The sequence below is a fragment of the Urocampus carinirostris genome, chromosome 2, assembly GCF_059441175.1.
Source record: "Urocampus carinirostris isolate Australia breed hairy pipefish chromosome 2, RoL_Ucar_1.0, whole genome shotgun sequence".
NCBI lineage: Eukaryota > Metazoa > Chordata > Actinopteri > Syngnathiformes > Syngnathidae > Urocampus > Urocampus carinirostris.
In genome coordinates, this window is record NC_142350.1 from 59,964,880 (window position 1) to 59,988,954 (window position 24,075).

At 43.0% G+C, this 24,075-nt stretch overlaps 1 protein-coding gene across 1 annotated transcript in view; it reads right to left on the reverse strand.

Moving 5' to 3' along the window:
- The window catches only part of atp8b2 (ATPase phospholipid transporting 8B2), a 47,337-nt gene that overhangs the window by 15,759 nt on the left and 7,503 nt on the right, over positions 1–24,075 (reverse strand). The window contains 20 exon segments of the mRNA XM_088327367.1: positions 6,546–6,735; positions 6,816–6,921; positions 6,988–7,099; positions 7,170–7,319; positions 7,499–7,614; positions 8,744–8,932; positions 9,012–9,171; positions 9,256–9,290; positions 9,376–9,463; positions 9,525–9,645; positions 14,270–14,466; positions 14,557–14,645; positions 18,487–18,664; positions 18,666–18,792; positions 18,860–18,930; positions 18,996–19,068; positions 20,296–20,357; positions 20,449–20,547; positions 20,612–20,725; positions 20,811–20,869. Coding sequence (XP_088183493.1) covers positions 6,546–6,735; positions 6,816–6,921; positions 6,988–7,099; positions 7,170–7,319; positions 7,499–7,614; positions 8,744–8,932; positions 9,012–9,171; positions 9,256–9,290; positions 9,376–9,463; positions 9,525–9,645; positions 14,270–14,466; positions 14,557–14,645; positions 18,487–18,664; positions 18,666–18,792; positions 18,860–18,930; positions 18,996–19,068; positions 20,296–20,357; positions 20,449–20,547; positions 20,612–20,725; positions 20,811–20,869 — 2,336 coding nt within the window.

Here is a 24,075-nt window from a genome sequence, read left to right on the forward strand (position 1 = left end):
AAATATGTTATTATTGTAATAGTTTTTCATTTTTATTTTATTATCTTGTTATGAAATGAAAAGAAATGTCAAGAAATAAAAATGGATTAAGACGAGGTCACTACGCTGACGGGGATCCATGTTCACCCCCTTGACGTCTCGAGCACAACTGACGTGTGCTCGGCAAATCGCGCTGTTTATACGCGGAGAAAGGCGTTTGACCGTCACACGCGTAACACGCTAATTTCACGTCATAACACCGCGATACAGGCGCAGAACATGCTATTACCATGCTCCACCCACGATTACCCGCTGAAATTTCCCGTCCTACCCATGTGTAACCACGCCCTGGCCGCGGCCAGAGCACGTCGTTCCGCGTCCTTTCCGCGTCATTACCTCGTGTGCCGCCCGCGGTTAACACGTGCTCAAAGTTATGAGCAGCTCAAAACTTTTTCGCGCGGCCAACCACGTGTGAATTTCCGACCGCGAGTAAAGCACTGCTGTATCTCGTCTATATGGCGGTCTCAAAGCGTCCAACAGCGCCCAACAGAAATTTCTGGCCGTGGTTCGGAATGAACGCAGCAAGGCTTTAGGGCTAGGACTTTAGCTTGGCCTTTTGGCTGAGAGTAAGAGTCCCGGCTCGTTGGCTTTGTAGCGTATTATGAACTGACGGATAATGGATAATGAATAACGAAGATAGAACAATAACCCTTAAAACCCCCTCGATACGCCCGTGAAAGGCTGTGTACCCGCGCTCTAAAGGAATTGAGCAGGACAAAATGCGCGAATTTCCGACCGCGTGTTAAGCACTGCTGTAACTCGTCTGTATGGCGATCTTAAAGCGTCCAATAGCGTCCGCCTCACAGGCAGAAATTTCTGGCCGTGATTCAGCCGCAAACGGCTGTGTGACCGGCCCCTTAGCGACTTACAGCCAAAAGTGGATCTGTTAGTCACAGTGTGACATCTTGACAACAAACGATCTCACGATAGGTGAGATTTGCATCAGTTTTATTTTATCTCCGAGCCATATGTACTCATGAAAAGAGCCATACATGGCTCGCAAGACATATGTTCCTGACCCCTGATCTAGAGACTGGCTCGGCCACTGCACGGTCTATAAAGGCTTCTCTTGGAGCCACTCCTTTTGCCCTGGCTATGTGTTTGGGGTAGCTGTCACGCTGAAAGACCCAGCCACGTCTTATCTTCACTGCCTTTGATGATGGGAGAATAATCAGCTCAAAATCTCTCAATACATAGCCTCATTTTTTCTTTCCTTTACACAGATTGGTCGTCCTGGTCCCTTTTGCAAAAAACAGCCCCAAAGCATGATGTTTCCACCCCCATGATTCACAGTGGGTATGGGGTTCTTCAGGTGTTATCCAGTATTCTCTCTCCTCCAAACACAAAAACCTGTATTTATATAAAAAAAGTTGTATTTTCGTTTCATCTAACCATAAAAGTTCCTCTTCTGAATCATCAAAATGCAGTGCAGGATTTGAGTCCCTGGTGCCACATTGGGTTACTTAGAGTAGCTTTTGTTACTGGGGTCCCAGCTCTTTTTAGGTCATTCACTAAGCCCCCCCGTGTGGTTCTGGGATTTTTCCCTCACCGTTAATGTTATCATTTTGAAGCCACGGGATGAGATCTTGCATGCTGCCCCAGATCTGAGGAAGCTTATCAGTGGTCTAGTATGTCTTACATTTTCCAATAATTGCTCCCACAGTTGATTTCTTTTCACTAAGTGTTTGACCTATTTCATATTCAGTCTCACCATCCTGGTGCAGGTCTACAATTTTCATTACAATCTGATTTTCATGTTTTTGATTTTTATTTTCCCACGTTCTGTCCCTCACGGTTGAGGTTTACCCTTGTTGACAATTACAGGCCTCGCTAATCTTTTCAAGTAGGAGAACTTGCACAATTGGTGGTGAACTAACTACTTAATTGCCCTGCCTTATACTCCATGTACCGTATTTTTTTCACTATAATTAGCCGACAAGAGTCGCTAATCATAATTGCAAACCATTGCATGCAACATGAATCAAACTTCGGTTGCACCGGTGTGAAAAGACCGGCATTTAATCACTAAACCACTGGTGATACAGATGACAGATGAAAAGGCATTGGATTTTATCTCGTTATCACATTATTTTTACTCAGAACACAGATTTGCATAGCGCATTTTGTTTTGCATTCTGATAGATAATGTGTCAATAATGTTTTGGTTTAATATGTAAAACATATTGTATAGTATTTTGGTGAAAGACCTTCTGTTTTCTCCAACTTTTAACATTCGTTGGTAAAGAAGTGGAGAGATCCAACATGGCGGCGCATGGATACATGCTTGCGGCTCGTTGCTCTCCAGCTAATCTTCTATTTATTGCCGTTCTCTTGTCTTTTTTGCTTTCACTTTTGGACACATGTGTGGCCAAAAATACTTACAGTAGGGACGAACTTATTCGGTTGGGTGGGCGTCTAAATTTCGACTTTTCGGGCACTTTTTATACCGCCTATGATATACCGAGCGAACTTCAAAGAGACCCGGCATCCTTGTGGACGGCTATTCCGCTTAATAAACGACGTCAACGCCGCCGTAAGGACAGAAAACAGAAGCGTGGTTGCCGTGCAGGTAGATGTGTGAAGCGTGCGAAGTCTAAGCAGCAAGATGGACGCGAGGAAGGACGCGAGGATGTAACTAATTCCACCATTCATCCCTCGCCGGACAACCCACACGAAAAGCCACAAGAGCGGCAGCTTTTGAAGATTTCGACAAAGACTACAAAGAGTTCAGCTAAGTCAAATGATTCAGCAAAGCTGAAATTTGGTCTGTTAAATATTAGATCGCTTGCTCCAAAAGCTTTACTTGTTGATAACATTATTCGTGATTATAAACTTAACTGTATGGGTCTGTGTGAAACTTGTTTACGCCCGGATGAGTACTTAGCGCTAAATTATGCTTCTCCCCCAGACTACGAGAGTAGCCATATAGCACGCACGTTGAAAAGGGGTGGTGGTGTTGCGCTAATTTCTGAAAAATCGCTCAAATTTAATCCACGTACCTCTAATAATTACAAGGCGTTCGAGGCTCTTGTGATGCGGTCCTCTCTATTGTCAATTTATGTAATAACTATCTATCGTGCACCTGGGCCATAAACAACTTTCTTAGACGAATTTGCTGAACTTTTGTCTGAACTAGTAACCTATGCAGACAAAATTATAATTATGGGAGACTTTAACATTCATATGAACTCCCCACTCAATTCACTTACTATTGCGTTTAGGTCTCTAATTGATGCATTTGGCTTTAATCAACCGGTTGATTTGCCAACCCATAAAAATGGGAACACGCTAGACTTGATCCTGACTCGAGGAGTTTTAACCTCAAACATTATGGTGTTACCGTGTACTACCGTTATCTCGGATCATTATTTAGTTACATTTGAGGTGCCAGCTAAGTGTAGTGTTAAAAAAGCTTAAGTATTTAGCGGACGCAATATAAGCACTGGCACAGTTTCTGAGCCCTTTGAACTCCTTCCTGTAGCAGTTGCGTCTTTTCCTACATACAATGGCTCGATTGACTCACTCATGAATGAGTTCAATACCACCCTGACTAGTGTGCTGGATTCAATAGCGCCCATAAAACTAAAATCACGTCCTAAAAGACGCACGCCTTGGTTTACTGATGAAACTAGAACCCTTAAACAAGAATGCAGGAAATTGGAAAGAAAATGGCGCGCTACCAAGCTTGAGGTTTTCCATCAAACCTGGTGTGACAGCTTGTTAAAGTATAAAGCGGCCCTTGCCTCTGCAAAATCGGCCTACCTTTCGAAGGTGATTGCGTCTCAAAAGAACAACCCCAAAGCCCTTTTTGACACAGTAGCATCGCTTACAAGGCAACAGACTATCGCAGATAGTTCGACACACTCTGCTCAGGACTTAATGGTCTTCTTTACTAAGAAGATTCAATGCATACAGGAAGAAATTGCTAAAGAAATTATTAATACCACACATACTAAAGGACTGAAATTTACAGATGCACGACAGGGTGGCTGCCTTGGGAAAATGGCCGGTTTTAGTGAACTGTCACTTGATGATCTCAAACAGGTGGTAAATGCGGCCAAACCGACAACTTGCCAGTTCGACCCGCTCCCAGGTTCACTTATTAAAAGTCTTTTTGGCGTCCTTGGACCTTCAGTTCTAAATATTATAAACATATCACTCTCCTCAGGTGTAGTTCCAGCAGCTTTTAAGTCCGCCGTTATTAAACCCACACTGAAACGACCCAACCTTGATCCAGAAATATTAAGTAATTACAGACCTGTGTCAAACCTACCTTTCCTCTCTAAAGTACTCGAAAAAGTAGTGGCACAGCAGCTGAATGCTTTCATATCCGAGAATAACCTTTTTGAATCCATGCAATCAGGATTCAGGGCTAACCACTCTACTGAGACAGTTCTGAAGGTAACAAATGATCTCCTAATGTCAATGGATTCTGGCGCTTCATCACTTCTGCTGCTGCTGGATCTTAGTGCTGCTTTTGACACAGTGCACCACAATATCCTACTAGAACGGTTGGAAAATGGATTGGTCTCTCAGGAACCGTCCTCTCGTGGTTCAGATCCTACCTCTCAGATAGGACGCACTGTGTTAAATATGGTGAAATGACATCTGAGCCCTTTAATGTTACCTGCGGTGTTCCGCAGGGTTCAGTGCTTGGCCCCCTTCTTTTCAACATTTACATGCTTCCATTAGGTGACATTATTCGCAAGTACAATATCAGCTTCCACTGCTACGCAGACGACACTCAACTCTATCTTCCGTTGGAGGAATCTTCCACACTAAACTGTGGAAATTTGGAGGCCTGCCTCACTGAGATAAAAGAGTGGATGTCACTCAATTTCTTGCGTCTTAACTCTGAAAAGACCGAAATGTTAGTCATTTGTCCATCTAAATGCCGTGACTTATTCTCAAAAACTGCTGTGAACATTGACAAATGTCACATCACACAGAGTGACTCAGTTAAAAATTTAGGTGTCATATTTGACCCTGATCTAACCTTTGAGATGCATGTAAAGAAAATTACTAGAACCGCTTTCTTCCATCTTCGTAACATTGCCAAAATCCGTTCAATACTGTCTCAGTCTGATGCGGAAACTATAATTCATGCATTTGTTACCTCCCGTCTCGATTACTGTAATGCACTACTCTCCGGTCTCCCGAAGTCCAGAATCAAGTCTCTTCAGCTAGTACAAAATGCCGCAGCGAGGCTTTTAACTAGGACAAAAAAGTACGATCACATAACACCGATTTTGGCTAACTTGCACTGGCTCCCAGTTAGCCAAAGATGTGACTTCAAGGTTCTCTTAGTACTGTACAAAATCATACATGGACTTGCTCCCTCTTATCTTTCAGATCTGATCTGCCCCTATGTCCCGGTCCGAAGCCTACGATCTGAGAGTGCCGGTCTTCTGGTGATCCCGAGAGCAAAGAAGTGTTCTGCTGGTTCGAGAGCGTTCTCCATCCGGGCACCGGTGCTGTGGAATGCTCTTCCCCCTGAGATCCGATCTGCAACCTCAGTGGAAATGTTTAAATCTAAACTTAAAACTCACTTCTACTCCATTGCATATGAATAATAACCTACTCTTCTTGTCGGCTGAAAAATAGTCTGTGTAACATAGTGTACTAATCTGTGAAGCCCTTAGAGACTTATTGTGATTAAGGGCTATACAAATAAAAATGACTTGACTTGACTATCAGTGTTTCTGCCACTTTAATAGACAGGTGTGATAAGCTATAATGCCTTTTCATATGTCATCTGTAACACCGGTGGTCTTGTGTATATTACTGCCACTACCTGGGTTCTGATCCTGTTCCATTCAATGTTTGACGGGTGTGGCATATCAATTCATCAATCGTTGTACAAGTATGGTAATATATCGTAAAACCTTGTGTAGTAAAACACACCTATAAAATACTCTATGCATCTAGAATCGTATCCACTGTATTCTGCAGTATACAAAGCACCCACTTAAATTTCTGGCCAGTTTGGTGTTTTTTTGGTACACCTTATAGTCCGGATAAAACGGTAAAAACTCCGGGGAACTTGAGAGGAAGGGATCTTATTTAGTTTAAAAATCTACAAAAAAAGAAAACCAGGAAGGTCCAAATTCACTAGCTAAACCTGTTTTTTTTTAATATAGAATATCTTCTGATATCGTGCTTTTTTGCGTTTACAGAATGATGCAAGGCTCGCTTTAAGATGTACACAGTGTCAAAGCCAAATAGATGGAAGGGCCAAATTAAATGTATTTTTACATAAGTGATGCAAACCAATATTTTTGAAGATTATAATATAAGCACATGTACCACTTGTTACTGATCATTTGCGAAGGGTTAAACTTTGTTTTATATCTAAAATAGCAACTGTTGACATGTTATTAAGAGATGATCATGTATTTAAAGTACTGCTCGGTATTTAAATTCAAAATCTAAGATCCAAGACACGAACGTTTTGAATAGCGACCCAGTGAGCTGGTGTACCATTGACCAGGGATTTGCACTCCTACCAGGCTGTGGCCATTGATGATGAGGGCAAAATCTCCAGCGATGTTGTCCATGAGGTTAGAAGACGGGAATTGTGACCATTGTCCTGCTCTTAGGAATTTTGTGAAGAAGGATTTACGATGTCCCTCAACAACCTCCTCTTTTTCGATGTTTTTTGATTGTGACTGAGAAATCATCTGTTCCCTTGCTCTCCTAAAGTGGGAGAATCCAAAGACTTGCCTGTCACAACAGGTTTAAAGTGTGCATCCATCCATCTGTTAAAATAAGGACACCTGAGTTCCTGCTTCACTCTCTGGACACTGTGTCCGCTGATGACAAAAACTTCTCTCATATCATCAGTCAGCATCTTGCACGAGTATCCGATATTGACAGCTGTCTCTGCATGAAATGATAGATAAATGATTTATTGGATCCTGTCTTAAAAAACATTACTTTGAATGTCACCTTGCTTGTCTCCTGTTAGAACCCATGTCTTGATGTTAGCCAGGGAAAGCAGGGCAACGGTCTCTGGTACACCTTCCTGCAACTTGTCCTCCACAGCCGTAGCACCCAACAACTAGGTAGAACACGGGCTTTAACGGTATGTTAAAGAAATCTGGAAACTAACAAATTGAGGGAGTACAAACCCTCATGTTTTGTTCTATCTGCTCATAGGCATCAGACAACAGTTCTTCTTCCTCAGCATATCGGTTGCTCTCTTCCCACATCTCCCATTGCTCCTCCGACAGATCTTTATAGGCTAGGGCCAGCGTCCTCAGCCCCTCTGCGCCATATTCCTGTTGCACCCCAGTCACAAAAATAGTAAGTAAAATTCATACTGTCCAGCATGAAAGCTCCTTTCTTTGAGGAGGTTTTCATGAGCTGGTCTTGCCACTCTGACAGTAGATGGCAGCACAGCTTCACGCAGGAGTCAACCCACAGGAAGGGTTGACTGAACCTGCGGTTGGAGACTCACGTTGAGGTGTTCTGAGGTGATATTGATCAGGTCCTGCTCACAGGGGTGGAGCCTCTCCAACAGCACAGTGTCAGCGCCTTTGCAGTACAGACGGATCTTGCCCTCTGGGTTACGGACTAGCAAACAAAAATGGCCATGCTAGATCAAAAGTTCGTTCTGGCTGTATGTGTTTGTCCAAATCTATTTATCCATTTATATTTTCGAATCACTCCATCCATCCATCCAATCCAGAGCTACCAAATACTAAGAATTGTCTGTAGCCTTCTACAAGAGTTATTAGCAGACTACAAAATATGCATTTTAGATGAAAATGGAAAAAAGTTCATCCTTAAATGTTGATTGTTAATATTAAAGTTATGATCATACTGACTTGTACAATAAAGTTATTAAAGATCACTACAGACGCTGCCCGACCTACGAACGGGTTCCTGGCGATTGTTCATAAGTTGAATTTGTTCGTAAGTTGCTTCAGTGCTATGTTTTGTATGTTTAAGGTTTATGTAATCATGTTTAAGGCTTGTATAAGTAACCTGTATTGTTTTCTACTGAAAAATAAACATTGAATACAAAAATATACTCTATAAAGATAAATAAAGTGAGGTTTTACCTTCTTCTGGAACTTGGGCTTCATGAGGTCCTCCTCCTTGGTAAAAAAGTGGCCAAAAAAAGCGTTCCGACCATTTTCTCAACCGCATCAAGCTTTCTTATCCCACCTTTGTTTCAAAAGACTTTACACCAACCATATCGGAGGGATGCACCAGATATTAAACAATAAAAATGTCAAAGTTCTTGGCGCGCTAGAGATAAAGTGCAGTGTCTTTACTCACGAACTAGGAAGTAGAAGCCAGATTTCTTCTTCGGGGTGGATGCTGGGTGACCTCTCACAGCTCCACCACACGCCGGTAGCAGAAAGAAGCACTACAGTAATGTCCTCTACTCGAAAAATGGTGCACACAATATAAAATCTAACCTACAGCAATGTCCGGATATTTTTCGAAATCACGAAAAAAATGATAGTATCTGCCAGAATCGTTCGTGAAGCGGGGAGCGTTTGTACTTTGTTGTTGCAGTTATTTTTTGTATCATGAAATTATTCCAGAACTACTTTAAACCTAAAAAGCACTCTTAAATCTAACCAGAAAAACGCTTGGTAGCTCTGCAAATCCATTTAAAATCCATCCAACCAAATCAATCTATCCTTGAAATCATATCCATCCATCCATCCATCCACCCAGGGGGACGAACCAATGACAGACATCCTCTTGCGTGTATTGTTAAAGTCTAGGATGGCAAGCAGTGTGTATGTGACTGTTCGCCCCAACTCAGTGGTGGTGATGGTCCCAGGCGTCCGAGAACGAAACACAAATCCAAAGTTCCTCGCAGCCGTCACCAGAGCCCTCTCATCTGGTGATTGGGCCTTGTACACTAGCTTTCCTGGATGCAAACAAACCAGATAGAAAGAGAGAAAATCAGAAGGGAGCATCAATTTGCAGCGTTCTTTCCTCGTCCTCACCCTCGCTCTTCTCCTCACTCATGACAGTGTGGCAGAGTGAGAGTAAGCGGAAAAACTCCTGAGCCTGGGAATCTCCAACTTTTACCAATTGCAGCAGGGAGTCATCATAGAAACAGAAGTCAGGGTCTGCCAGGAGATTGAAAGGAGCAAAGTCCAGTCTCTGAAAAGTGAAACCATATTTTGGAATTATAATGTGCAATTTTTGAAATGGACTATTGGCTTTTTTAGGTGGGAACTCACATACCTTTGGTTGGGGCCCCAGTCGATCCACTACCTCCCCTAAAAGTCTCATAGATGTTTATATTCAATAAGATAGGACGGTATAAGAAATATTTTTCTAAATAAAAACTTTGTATGGCCTCACCAAATGTTTGTCCATTGATGGAGCACTTCCTGAAGCTCATGACATTCTGTGTGAGTGTTCCGGTCTTGTCACTGAAGATGTATTCGACCTGTATTTAAGAATTGTTACTTCTAAAACAAAGAAAATCAAACCGTGATTGCAAAACCAACCTGTCCCAGCTCCTCACTCAGCGTGGTGGTCCTTGCCTCGGCTGCTGTGTTGCACTGTGAGCAGAACATTTGCTGATCCCAGTTGATGAAGTAACTGTGGCCCAGTCTGATCACCTCCACACTGTCACAAAGGTTTTCTGATGACTATACTTCTTTTTTTAGAATCGCGTTTGGTTTCTTTCAGGATCACAGAACATTTTGTTCAATTGGTCTTTCTATTTAATGCAGGTTTTTCAACCTGTGTGCCTGGGCACACTAGTGTGCCGTGAGACCTTATCTGGTGTGCCGCTGGTAATTGGCCAAATTTATCTTAGCAAAAAAGAAAAAACATTTTCTTTGATTAGCCAAGTAACTGTAACATTCATCCATATCAATAGGTGGCAGACCATTATTTTTTTCTTTTTTTTACATAAATTTGCCGCTCATAAGATGGTTCAGTATGATTAATAACTCATTTGGGGCGGCAGTGGCTCAGGAGGTAGAGCGCCCGTCTTGGGATCAAGAGATCGCAGTTTGAATCCCGGATCCTCCGTGTTACATGTCGAAGTGTCCTTGGGTAAGACACTGAACCCCTAATACCCCCAATAAGCAGGTTAGCGCCTCACATGGCTGCATGGCCGCTATTGGAAAATGTGAAGCACACTGTAAAGCGCTTTGGGAAGCCTTGACTTGAAAAGCGCTATATAAATGCAGATCATTTCATTTCGTTTCATTTCATTTTGTTTTTTTAAAGCTGTGTATATTGCACTGCAGAAAATGAAACGCTTCCATTAAAATAAAAAGTGTTTCACATAATGTTGCTGATTTTCTTTTCTTATTTTACCAAAAAGAAAACAAAAAAGGAAAATTTCAGGGCAGCACAGTGACGCAGTGGTTAACGCGTGTGCGGCACAGTTCTGAGGTCATGAGATCGAACCTCCTGTGTGGAGTTTGCATGTTCTCCCCGTGCTTGCGTGGGTCTCCTCCGGGCTCTCCGATTTCCTCATGCATGTCAGGTTAATTGGCCGGACCAAATTGTCCCTAGGTATAAATGAGCGAGTGAATTGTGTGCCCTGCGATTGGCTGGCAACCAGTTCAGGGTGTCCCCTGCCCAAAGCCCGGGGCTAGTTGGGATGGGCTCCAGCACCCCCGTGACCCTACTGAGGATAAGCGGTGCAGATAATGGATGGATGGATTGAGAAAATTTCAGAATTTAATGTTTTTTTTGTTACACAGAGTTAATTAAGAATTATTTGTGCTATGTTTGCTTAAGAAAGAAAATAAGAAGCATGGTAATTCTTGAAAAACTGGTTAGAAATACAGCCCAGATTAAAACAAAACAAAAACAAAACTGCATTATCCGGATCTACAATGTTCACATATGAAAAGAAAAAGTTTATACCGTCAATTTAGGCAACATGATAATTCAAGCCAAAAAATATGAAACTGATACGACGAATTTATACTCAAACATTTTCGAAAGCTTCCCTTTAAGATTTTTCAATTAAAAAAGTGTGCCTTGACTTATAAAAGGTTGAGAAAATCCCAACTAAATTTTGGGTGTCATGATTACCAATTTGGATCACCTGTGCGCGTTCATTTGGCGCAAGCCGCTGCGGGCTATCTGATTCACTCCCTGTCCCTTTTTAAACCCAGTCCTGTCACTCTCCGTTCGTCAGTCCGTCTGCGAACCTCTGTTGTTACAATGCAAGCCTTTTTGACCCTGACTCCAGCCTGTCCCATTTTTGCAACCGTTTTTCAGCCTGCCTGTTCCTGATCTCTCCGTTTGTCTCCAGCTACAACCGTTTTTTTATCCCGACCACGTCTGCTCTCCCGTCCCGGATTCCGGCCCGTTTTTGATCCCGACCACGTCTGCTCTCCCGTCCCGGCTTCTGACCTGTTTCAGACCCCGACCACGTTTTTGCTCTCCTGTCCCGGCTTTCGACCTGTTTTTCCGTCCCCGACACCGCCATCGCCCGCTACGGAAGATCCACTTCCGTATTCACAATTGTATATCACAATCCGTTTGCGAGAGCGATTTGCTTCCCGCATCCAGCAAGCACCGGATCGTGGGCACAGCCCTTCCTCTTTCATTCAAAAAAACGTACGCAATTGGGTCTTGATTCTGCTCTGGTCGTGACATTGGGGGCTATTTCAAATGAACCGATATTTTTGTGTTTCTTAACAATTGTCCTCATTTTAATTTAATAGAATACAAAATGTTTTTTTTGTTGTTATCTATCTATCAACTATCTATCTATCTATCTACCCTGGTCATATCCCTCAAGAGGGTTGACCGACAGCAAGACAAACACATACAATAACAAAGAAAATAAAAGGGGAATAAAAAAGAAAAAAAAAAAAAAACACACACAAAAATTTTTGGACCATGGCCAACCCAATTGCCCAAAGACCCAAACGAGTTAGGCACCTCGGCACCTAAGTTGGTCATGCTTTTGTCCCTACAGATGAAATGGGACACCAGAAAGCGGCCATGTCACTCGGGTCAGGGTGACACAACACACTCTTTTGTTCAACAGCAGGGCCCGATAGCTTTCACTGGTTTACCCCTGCCGCATCATACGGGTGCCCAGCCAATCCTTAAGAACGCATCCACAATCCCACTGTCCTTTCACAACACCTCTCCACTCCTCTCTATCACCAACAAGAGCTCTCGCTTCCATTATATTTAGACCTCTAAATAAAATAGAATGACCCTGCGATTGGCTGGCAACCAGTTCAGGGTGTCCCCTGCCCACTGCCTGGAGATGGCTGGGATGGGCTCCAGCCCCCCCGCGACCCTAATGAGGATAAGCGGTACGGCTAATGAGATGAGATGAGATGAGACCCAAATTTCAAGGTTGTTTCGTCTCAAATGATCCCATTTATTTATTAATTGATTTGTTCTTGTTTTATAAAAGGGGTGGTTCATTTATGGAAAACAACACAATCCTATTGGTTGATAGATGAGCAACACGAATCAGTTTTTCGACTTTAGTTCTGGGTTTATTTTTCAATAATGGAACCCAATTACCAGTGTTAAACAGGATAAAGTCATTTTAAGGGGGGCGATCTTTTGTGCAAACTGCTAGTACTACTTAATCATGGTGTTTTAGAAACAAAATAACCACATTTTTGGAGGTGTCCCAGAGTACAAAAAAAACCTTTTGCTGTTGTTTCCTGCAAAGCATCTCATACAAAAAGGTCAAAATTGTCACGGTCGCCATGGCGCCCATTGGCCCCACCCGTGTGGCACCAGCTGCGGCTCGTTGACGGATTGGTTTCCCTTCTATTTAAGCTCAGTGCTCTCACTCTTCCGTGGTCAGTCCGTCAACGAACCTCTGTTCCCCAAAATGTGGGTTTTGACTCTTTCCGATTCCTTGCCTGTGTTTCCTGTCCGGTATTGTTCCCGTCTATTTTCTCCTGTTTAATATCGATCTCCAGTTTCGTTTCCGTCTAGTTTGTCCTGTTTAATTTCGACACCCGGTTCGTCCGGTATCGCTCCATCTGTATGATATCTGCTCGAGCAATTGGTATTGATCTCGTCGGCCTCTGGCTTCCTGTCATTCCACGCCAGACTGCTGCCTTAAGTCTTCCTCCCAACGATCGCCGAATCATTGGTGTTTGGGTTAACGTGCATGACTGCCCCATTCCCCGTAAAAAAAAAAGCTTGTGTGAGAAACGTCACGCATTTGGGTTCTCTTCCCATGACAAAAATTAACTCAAATAGTAGATTTGTCATGTCCTGCACGGTTGTCATGGCGCCCAGCTGGCCCCGCCCCTTGACACCGGCTGAGACGCATTGGACTGATTGCTCTTGGAGTACTTAAGCGCGCTCCTTTGTACTGTGCGTTGCTGGAACGTTTGTTAAACCTGGTTAAACTCCGTGAGACTTCTGTCAAAACCTGTTAAATGCCTAGTTTTGTGAATCTGCCCGTATTTGTTTTGTTTTTGGTCTAATTCGTTTGTTTGTTTTTGAGAACATGTCTTTTGTTTGGATTTCTAATCCACTCCGCGACCATCGATCCCCGGATCGAGTGTGCGCAACCTCCTCATCCTTCCCCCAATAAATTGTGAGAACGTTGCGAATGGGTCCTTTTTTTCCTGTTTAGCGCTCCGCTTCGTGACAAGATTGATCCCTTCTTAACACAAATAGTGTCATTTTTTGACCCAACCTTGTTTAAAATGATGATCTGCATTTCTATAGCGCTTTTCAAGTCAAGACTTCCCAAAGCGCTTTACAGTGTGCTTCACATTTCCCAATAGCGGCCATGCAGACGTTTGAACCTCCTCCGATTCAGAGCCGCTGTCGCCTGGATCAGGAGCGCCCCAGCACGAATAAACAGTAGAAGAATGTTTATTTTTCCTTTGATCAATTTACACTAGGACACTATTGATTTAAGAGACAGAAGAATATAAAATGAAACATGCCTGTCAAATTTCTTGTCAAATTCTGAGAATTCTCTGACATTAATCCATTTGTCAATCCCTTTTGTTCCTTCTCCCCAACAGAATAATTGCGCTACCTGATTTTAAATACAAAGGTTGAAAATATATGTTAACTTCCCTTAAGGCGCTAACCTGCTTATTGGGGTGTTAGGGGTTCAGTGTCTTGCCCAAGGACACTTCGACATGTGACACGGAGGAGCCGGGATTCGAACTGCGATCTCTTGATCCCAAGACGAGCGCTCTACCTCCTGAGCCACTGCCGCCTTGAAGAATTAAGCATCACTTTATGTGAATTCAAACTCCTTACCTGTCCTTACCTGACATAGAGTGAGATGGGGACCACTGTGTTAAGAATAATCACATAAGACCAAAAAGCAAGGACTGCGGAGAAAAGGGACCCGTCCACCGGAGGATCCCAAGGTAGGAAACTTTGAAACAGCGATCCCACCTTTCGCTCCCACACAGCATTGCCTGCTGCTAAAACGACACCCATACACACCAGGAAACCGAAGATCTGACATGTAGACAGACGAATGTCTTGAGATAGGACACAAAATCCACTTAAATGTCATCGGGCGGCCGTAAAAACGAGAAAGTACCCTACCCAGAGGACCAAAGTGTTCATCAGACGGTCGATGCTAGTTCGCTTGAACTTCGTACACCCGCTGTTCTGCATCAGCTTTGTGTCTGGGCCTGAAAGAAAAACCCTTTGTATCATGTCAGAATAGTCTCATCATCGCATCTCATCAGCCGTACCACTTATCCTCATTAGGGTCAGCCATCTCCGGGCAGTGGGCAGGGACACCCTGAACTGGTTGCCAGCCAATCGCAGGGCACACAGGGACAGACGACTCACTCGCTCATTCACACCTAGGGACAATTTGGACCGGCCAATTCACCTGAAACTGGAGTAACCCACGCAAGCACGGGGAGAACATACAAACTCCGCACAGGAAGTCTGGAGCTGGATTTGAACCCACGCAGGAGGTTCCCATGACATGAACTGTGCCGCACAAGCTCTAACCACTGCGCCGCCGTGCTGCCCTTGCCAGAGTAGTATTTCCCGCAATTAGTTGTGTTTTGCTCGAAAAGTTGTTCTACAATTAGTGGAATGGAAGTTACTTCTATCAAAACACAATTAAGTAAGCAAACTAGCTAGGTAGCAATTTGTTTTCTCTTTGGCGTGCTGTCATCGAGCACTAATTGCTCAAAGTCTATTATTCTTGTGTGGAAAGGTTAATTATAGTATTCACATGTTCATGTTTTCCACGAAAGCCATAATTACTCCACTTGCACACTTGCAAGGTGTTTGTTACCATATCAGAAAATTCATTCGCACCAATGTGACAGTGTTAAGTATTTTATTACTCAAGGTTGCTGTATGATAGAAGAGGCTTGTGCATTCATAAGTTTAACTTGTTAGTACATGAACTTGTTCTTCATCACTACGAGGCTAAATCTATTCATTTTTGTTAGCCTTGTTAGCTTTCGAGCTTGCTTCCTAGTTAGGCCTTACTGCATGATATAGGACGTATTCGAGCATCATGCAAGATTGTTTGTCGACCACAGGCAGTAGCTCAGGAGGTAGAGCGCTCGTCTTGGTTCGAATCCCGGCTCCTCCATGTTATATGTTGAAGTGTCCTTGGGCAAGACACTGAATACCCAATGCCTTGCATGGCTGCATGGCCGATATTGGTGTGTGAGTGTGTATGTGAATGGGTAAGTGTGAAGCGCTTTACAATGTGCTTTGGGAGGTCTTCATTGACTTGAAAAGCTTTCTATACAGTCAGTATTGACAGTAAATTCGAATCCCGGCTCCTCCATGTTATATGTTGAAGTGTCCTTGGGCAAGACACTGAATCCCTAATGCCTTGCATGGCTGCATGGCCGATATTGGTGTGTGAGTGTGTATGTGAATGGGTGTGAAGCGCTTTACAATGTGCTTTGGGAGGTCTTCATTGACTTGTAAAGCTTTCTATACAGTCAGTATTGACAGTAAATTCGAATCCCGGCTCCTCCATGTTGTATGTTGAAGTGTCCTTGGGCAAGACACTGAATCCCTAATGCCTTGCATGGCTGCATGGCCGATATTGGTGTGTGAGTGTGTATGTGAGTGGGTAAGTGTGAAGCGCTTTACAATGTGCTTTGGGAGGTCTTCATTGACTTGAAAAGCTTTCTATACAGTCAGTATTGACAGTAAATTTGAATCCCGGCTCCTCCATGTTATATGTTGAAGTGTCCTTGGGCAAGACACTGAATACCCAATGCCTTGCATGGCTGCATGGCCGCTATTGGTGTGTGAGTGTGTATACGAATGGGTGTGAAGCGCTTTACAATGTGCTTTGGGAGGTCTTCATTGACTTGCAAAGCTTTCTATACAGTCAGTATTGACAGTAAATTCGAATCCCGGCTCCTCCATGTTATATGTTGAAGTGTCCTTGGGCAAGACACTGAATACCCAATGCCTTGCATGGCTGCATGGCCGCTATTGGTGTGTGAGTGTGTATATGAATGGGTGTGAAGCGCTTTACAATGTGCTTTGGGAGGTCTTCATTGACTTGAAAAGCTTTCTATACAGTCAGTATTGACAGTAAATTTGAATCCCGGCTCCTCCATGTTATATGTTGAAGTGTCCTTGGGCAAGACACTGAATACCCAATGCCTTGCATGGCTGCATGGCCGATATTGGTGTGTGAGTGTGTATGTGAATGGGTAAGTGTGAAGCGCTTTACAATGTGCTTTGGGAGGTCTTCATTGACTTGAAAAGCTTTCTATACAGTCAGTATTGACAGTAAATTTGAATCCCGGGTCCTCCATGTTATATGTTGAAGTGTCCTTGGGCAAGACACTGAATACCCAATGCCTTGCATGGCTGCATGGCCGCTATTGGTGTGTGAGTGTGTATGTGAATGGGTGTGAAGCGCTTTACAATGTGCTTTGGGAGGTCTTCATTGACTTGAAAAGCTTTCTATACAGTCAGTATTGACAGTAAATTTGAATCCCGGGTCCTCCATGTTATATGTTGAAGTGTCCTTGGGCAAGACACTGAATACCCAATGCCTTGCATGGCTGCATGGCCGCTATTGGTGTGTGAGTGTGTATGTGAATGGGTGTGAAGCGCTTTACAATGTGCTTTGGGAGGTCTTCATTGACTTGAAAAGCTTTCTATACAGTCAGTATTGACAGTAAATTTGAATCCCGGCTCCTCCATGTTATATGTTGAAGTGTCCTTGGGCAAGACACTGAATACCCAATGCCTTGCATGGCTGCATGGCCGATATTGGTGTGTGAGTGTGTATGTGAATGGGTAAGTGTGAAGCGCTTTACAATGTGCTTTGGGAGGTCTTCATTGACTTGAAAAGCTTTCTATACAGTCAGTATTGAGAGTAAATTCTTACGTATTCCTTATCATTATTCCAGTAAAGAATAAACCACAGTCTGTAATGTTTGAAAATGTACTGTGGCACAGTGACGTGGCAGGTAAAGCTGTGCCTCACCTGTCAACATGGAAATATAAAATTAAAAACCAAATTGTTACATTTATTTAGTGTTAATGTTTTCTCTCATCTAACGGAATTTTTTTATTTTTCAAAATACTTACATTTTCACATTATATTATGAATATTTTTGATAAATTAATATGTATGATGTCACTGTGATAAGTGTCTATAGATGCAAAGTGAGGCAAGTTATTGGCTTGCCTCATGGCCAGGGTTGGGTAGGGTTACTTTAACTTGATTACTTTCAATTACTTTTGGATTACTCCAATACCAAATATGCAAATACAATTATGACTCACAACACGTGGTAAGCTTTCTCTCCTGGCTTTGATCTCTTTGATCTCCGGCAAAACTAACATAAATGCGACAGAAACAAAATGAAAATAAATCCAAACAGCTTGCCGACATCATTTTTTGCCGTTCCATGTATTCCATTACTCCCCAAGCCTGCACAAAATTTAGTCATTTTATTCATATTTAGTTTCTTTTGTCTTTTATTAGCATATTTGGTATTGGAGTAATCCAAAAGTAATTGAAAGTAATCAAGTTAAAGTAACCCTACCCAACCCTGCTCATGGCAGAGGGTGATAGTGAAACTAAGGATTCTGATTCGGCGCATATTAGAATTAGTGATGGTATTAGCAAGATTACAGCATCCAGTATTTTTTTCCCTCATTGCATGGACTTCCCATAATGGATGATTAATACTTTCATTTCAAAGAAGTAGCCTATGGACTTTATTTAGAAGTTAAGGTGAGATAAACCTTTCTTTTCCATGCTACAATTTATATATTGCTTTCTTGCTTTGACTGAGCCTCACCAGGGACACACCTCACAACACCTCATAGTTGTAAATGCACTGTAGCACACTCTTTGAATGTTGTTATGAAAGTGACTTTTCTCATGGAATTTGTCAACAAAATTGATTCCGATTTTTGTTCCCGCAAGTAAAAATCTGGTATATTCAGCTTAACATAGATTCAAAACCTCTTTTATGCACACAATTTACACTGTTGAACTTAAAACTCTTCTACCTGCAAAGACGACTAAGCCATAGCAGGCCTCAGTGTTGCGGAGGACGCACCCCCGTAGTAGCATGTTCTGGTTGCTCAAACTGTAGTTTTTGTCCCTCCAGAACAAAGTCCCGCTAAAACGATCCAGCTTGTTGTTGGGGGGCTCACAGACTACCTCACCTTCACATAAACGAAGATAATCATATAATCAGTTGAGTGAAGAACTCAGAAATCTTTAAAGACTTGCCATCAAACTGTGCCAAGTTGTTTGGGTCCCCAAGTTCTGACGTCACCGAGACAGACTGGCGCACTTTCATGTTGGTCTCCCTGTAGGATATTCCATGTGTCAGTCATATTTACATGCAGAGGGCTGAGCCGTGGTGTGTTCACTGACCCGTCCAGTTCAGCTGTCTCGATGTAACAAAGACCGTGAGGTTCAGTACTGGAGATCAGCAATAAGTCAGCCTGAAAAAGTGCACCTATCAGTACCTATAAGTGAGCGTTTGGGTCAAGATAATGAAGTTACTCACTGCCACGAACTGATTGTTCTCCAATTTTATGATGTCACCTACGCGGACATTCATCCACTTTGCATTCTGAAGCCTGACACGGAATAAATTGAAAAGATTGTGGAAATGATGACACCAATAAGGATCAATGATGATTATAAAACTTACATACCGTAAATTTCGGACTATAAGCCGCTACTTTTTTCCCAAACTTTCAACCCTGCGGCTTATTCAGTGATGCGGCTAATTTATGTAATTTTTCTAACGGCCGCCAGTGGCGGCGGCGCTCGAGTACAAAAGGTAAGATTTAGACTACAACCTCTTAGCTTGTGCACAAATTCAATTAGCGTAGACATATCCTCATCTTGCAAATTGCAAAAAGAAAGGCACGTGACGCAAATTTCAAGCTAAAAGCAATCGAGTAGTTCAATATGGAAGGAAACCGAGCTCCCGCACGTAAACTTTACTTTGCGAGCGTGACGTTAGCGTGTTTTTGATTATAGGGAGAGCGTGGGACGACGTCTACTTTGATGAAGTCAGTTATAAGAAGGATGCCGATGGTTTACCATGCTTACTACAAGCACGGTAGTTTTTTTTAACAGAGCTGTTTACTGTGATGCGAGCGTGTTGCTAGTAGCGTTTTGCTACCCTTCACAGGCACGGTTTGGGATGAAAGTTATAATATTATTATTAAAGCTTTGAAAACTCTCCCGGTGTACCGTCTTTCTTTGTAAATATGTCTAACCATGTATAATATGTATTTGCAACTGTATATTTTTGTAATGTATTTATTTTAGAAACTTATTCTGATATGTTGATACTTCCTGTGATATGCTGACGGGAAGTGGAGTAAAGGTGAGACGTCTTTGTGGATGCGGCTGACAATAGTGGATAGATATTTTTCCCACCCTTACCTTTGGAAATATACACTTTTTTCCTTGGATTACTTTCAACGAGCACTTGGACTCTGCAGGTCTGCATTAAATGTTAAGTACCGTTAACATTTTCCGTTCATTTTGCCGGCTGTGTTTTTGGAACTGTATCGGGTATGGGTTAATTTCGTGTTTGTGTTGCGTATTTTCAATGTGGTCGCATGCGGCTAATGTACAGGTGCGGCTTGTGTATGTACAAAATCGGTTTACCTCCCGAATTGTGGTGGGTGCGGGTTATAATCAGGTGGGCTCTATAGTCCGGAATTTACGGTATATCAGGAAGAAGATAGTTACTGTCCGATATCAACATCCTCGGATAATAGGCCACTTAGAGCTGCTTTGCTGTGGTCAGCAACGTTTTAAGAGCAATATTTGGGTTTAAAACTTACAATCCACGAATAAGTACTTGAGACTGACGATTATTCACTTGGTTGTCACTCTTGTGGCGAAACTACACGGCATGACCACAGAAGAACAAGATGATCACACTGACAGTCTTTCTGAATGTATTTCTTCTGAAAACTAGATTGAATCATCCGTACGTAGTCATCAGTGGCGTCCTTCACGGCGGTGATGCTCAGCACCAGAGCCAGAGGCACGATGGTGGTGAACCATGACAGGGATGAGATCTGAGGGATCAACTACAAGAGCAAAATCAGTAGCTGGAAACCTTCGACATCCTATCGGATTCCCATCAGCTCTCACCTGCAGTATTAGTAGGAACAGGAAGTAAGTGTTGGCCACTTCCTGAAACTGCTCAAACAGGTTGATGGGCAGAAACGTGAGCATGTTGTACTTTGATGTGGTGATGCAGTTATTCTTTGATGGGTTTTAAAGGACACACATACACAAAAACATTGAATAGTGTATAGCACAGCACAATGGTGCACAGACGGGGGCTCACCGCGTACTGGAACCTTTCATTGAACTCTCTGTCATTGGCCCTGACCCTTCTCTCCTCCTCTACAAAAACACAATGCACAAAATCACATCTTGACTGACATTGACAATACAGTACTCTTGTTGACAACTTATTTTAATGTACAGTCGCTAGGATCTGATACAAAACACGCCGTGCTGATATACAACTCAATTATCACTGCTGAGATCAGCCTTATTAAGTATTGATGAGGGTGCTTTTGAACTGAACTGACCCTGCAGAGCTCTACAAAGTTCTAAGCACAGTACCTGTGTTGCCCAGAGGGTGGAAAGGAATACTTAACTCAAATTTTGACGAATGATGACACAAGACAAAAGGAGGTTAACAGAAATGTTTGAACAAAAGTGATTAACGCGCAATTGCATGCCAGATTAAGAGACCCGAGCAGTTTTCTGTGGCTAGGCAGCATTGAGTCATAATCTCATGTCATCAGCCTGGCCTAATGGATGTCAAGGAATCTTTCCTAATCTTTGATTTGCCTTGCAGTTATAAAATATTATTTATATTGTTCTTCAAGAATCCATTATGTGTAAGCGTGATCCTGAAATACTGACAAATGGATCGGCAGGTGGATAAATGGCTGAATTGTTGGATGGAAGGATGAATGGATGTGGACCAATATATTGATAGACGAATAGATTGATAGACAGATAGACAGATAGACAGATAGACAGATAGATAGATAGATAGATAGATGGTGAAAAACAAAATAATAAAATAATAATAATAATAATAAGATAATAAGAACCGGAACAGGAGGAGAACCCAAAAGCGTGACGTTTCTCACACAAGCTTTTATTTTACGGGAAATGGGGCAGTCATACACGTTAACCCATACGCCAGTGCTTCGGGGATCGTTGGGCGGAAGATGTAAGGCAGCAGTCTGGCAAGGAATGACAGGCAGCCAGAGGTCGATGAGATCGATACCAATTGCACGAGCAGATATCGGACAGATGGGTTCGATACCGGACGGGACAGCACAGACAGGATTGATATCGAAACTGGATGTCGAAATTAAACCGAACAAACTAGACGGGAACAAAACTGGAGATCAATATTAAAGAGGACAAAATAGACGGGAACAATACCGGACAGGAAACACAAGCAGGAAACCGGACAGAGTCAATACCCACGTAATGCGGGTGCAGAGGTTTGTTGACAGACTGACAAAGGGTGAGTGAGAGCACTGATCTTAAATAGAAGGGAAGCCAATCTGTCAACGATCCACAGTTGGCGCCACACGGGCGGGGCCAATTGGGCGCCATGGCAACCGTTAAAATTTTGAGATTCTTGCGACCATGGTTCTAACTTATACCCGTCCTGCATTCTCCTTTCAAACACTCAACAGTCACTTGAATGCATCTTTGGCCCAGCGCCCGTTAAGTGTTTAAAAGTGTCCACCTATCAGCAGCCAAGACATTAGGAGCCCCGACGCTGACTCTGATGTGAGAAAAAGCGCCTGCAAATCCATAAAGGTCCATTACAGGCAAACTTGCAGGCTCACTTGCAGACATAAACGACAATTTGGGTATTGATTCAAGATGACGGACTGAGTATCTTCAATGTCACACGTTGGGAGCTGAACAAATTTGGAGTACAGTTGCCTTTGAGTGTCAATTTTGCTGCGGGAAAATAATTAGCGCTGCGCCAACCACATAGCTAGGTTACAAAAAGACAGCAAATTAGGTGGCTAATCATTTCAGAAACAGGAAGTCAGTCCTACAGACTTTCCTTTTTGACGTGCTGTTCGATCCCTCAGCACACATTTGTTCTATAAAGCGATTCTGATGTCAAAATGACAGTTGAGTTGATGCTGCGAAGGTCGGAGGACGATACAAGCTGATGAATGATGATGATGATGAGGAGGAATGTGAGCCCGATGCCCTCAAATTGATGAGCGTCTCGGTTAGCAGGGGCAAAAAGTCACGGACATGGTCTCCCGATGTCTAGTATTAAAAGTTTGCAGCTGGTTCAGAATGCGGCAGCTAGTTTTTTGTGCATATTACTCCTGTATTGGCCAACTTGCACTGGCTCCAAGTCCACTTAAGATGTGACTTTAAGGTTCTCTTATTAACATATAAATGCTTGCATGGGCTTGCACCCTCTTATCTCTCTGATTTGATTTCCCCCTATGTTCAGGCACGGAGTCTGTGTTCGGAAAATGCCGGTCTACTTGTGACTCCGATATCCAAGAAGTCTGCAGGCTCGAGAGCGTTCTCCATCCGGGCCCCGGTGTTATGGAACGCCCTGCCTTTGGGGATAAGATCTGCAACCTCAACGGAAGTTTTTAAATCGAGGCTTAAGACACACTTCTATTCAAAAGCTTATGATTGATGCCCACCTCATATTCTGTATTGTCCTGTCTTTTTCCGACTGCCTGCCTGGTGGTGATACGAAGGGGAAGGACGATTTGAGATGAGTCAGCGGACCAGCGTTTGACCTGAAGCATGTCAACACCTGCATGGACCAGCTGGCAGAGATGGGAAGCTGCGTCGTGGCCGTCATAGACTTTCTGGACTAGTTTACAGGCTGGGGGCGTCGTGTCATGCTCTTTCCGGACATTTTCAACATCTTACCTAGTGTTTACTATTCTGTGATTCACCCTGGTCAATCCTGGAAGGGGGATTACCACATGTAAAGTCCTTTCTCAAGGTTTCTCTTTTTCCTCACACTGAGGTTTTTGAGTTGTTCCTTGCCCGCATGCTGGTTTAAGATCAGGTAATTGTGAAATTGTGTAATTGTAATCCTGTGCAGTCCTTTGAGACATTTTTGTGAATAAGGGCTATATAAATAAATGTGACTTGACTTGACTTGGACGCCTACGTATGGAAAGAGGACCCAAAGCATCATCATCCCTTTTCGTGACTGGCGCCTTTACACCTCATGGCAATGGAGTAAATCCTAAGGCAACCGAAGAGCTCCTTACGAAAGGGATTGAATTGGACCGGGTGCCATCGAGGTGTCTCGGCAGTCAGAACCTCAAGCGATATCAGAACCACAATGGTCTTTTTGCAATAAGAGTGGGCAAAAAAACAATATTAGATTTTGAAGGACTTGGAATTTTTTTTAGAAAAATAAAAACATCTTGAGATCATCTCTGAAGCTTTCTCCAGGGGTCACCAACCTGGTGCCCGCGGGCAGCAAGTATCCCCTAAAAACAATTGAGTAACCCAAAGTCCAGACACCAGTGATGGGTTTTTGCAATTTTAAAGGATGTTTGATGTCAAAT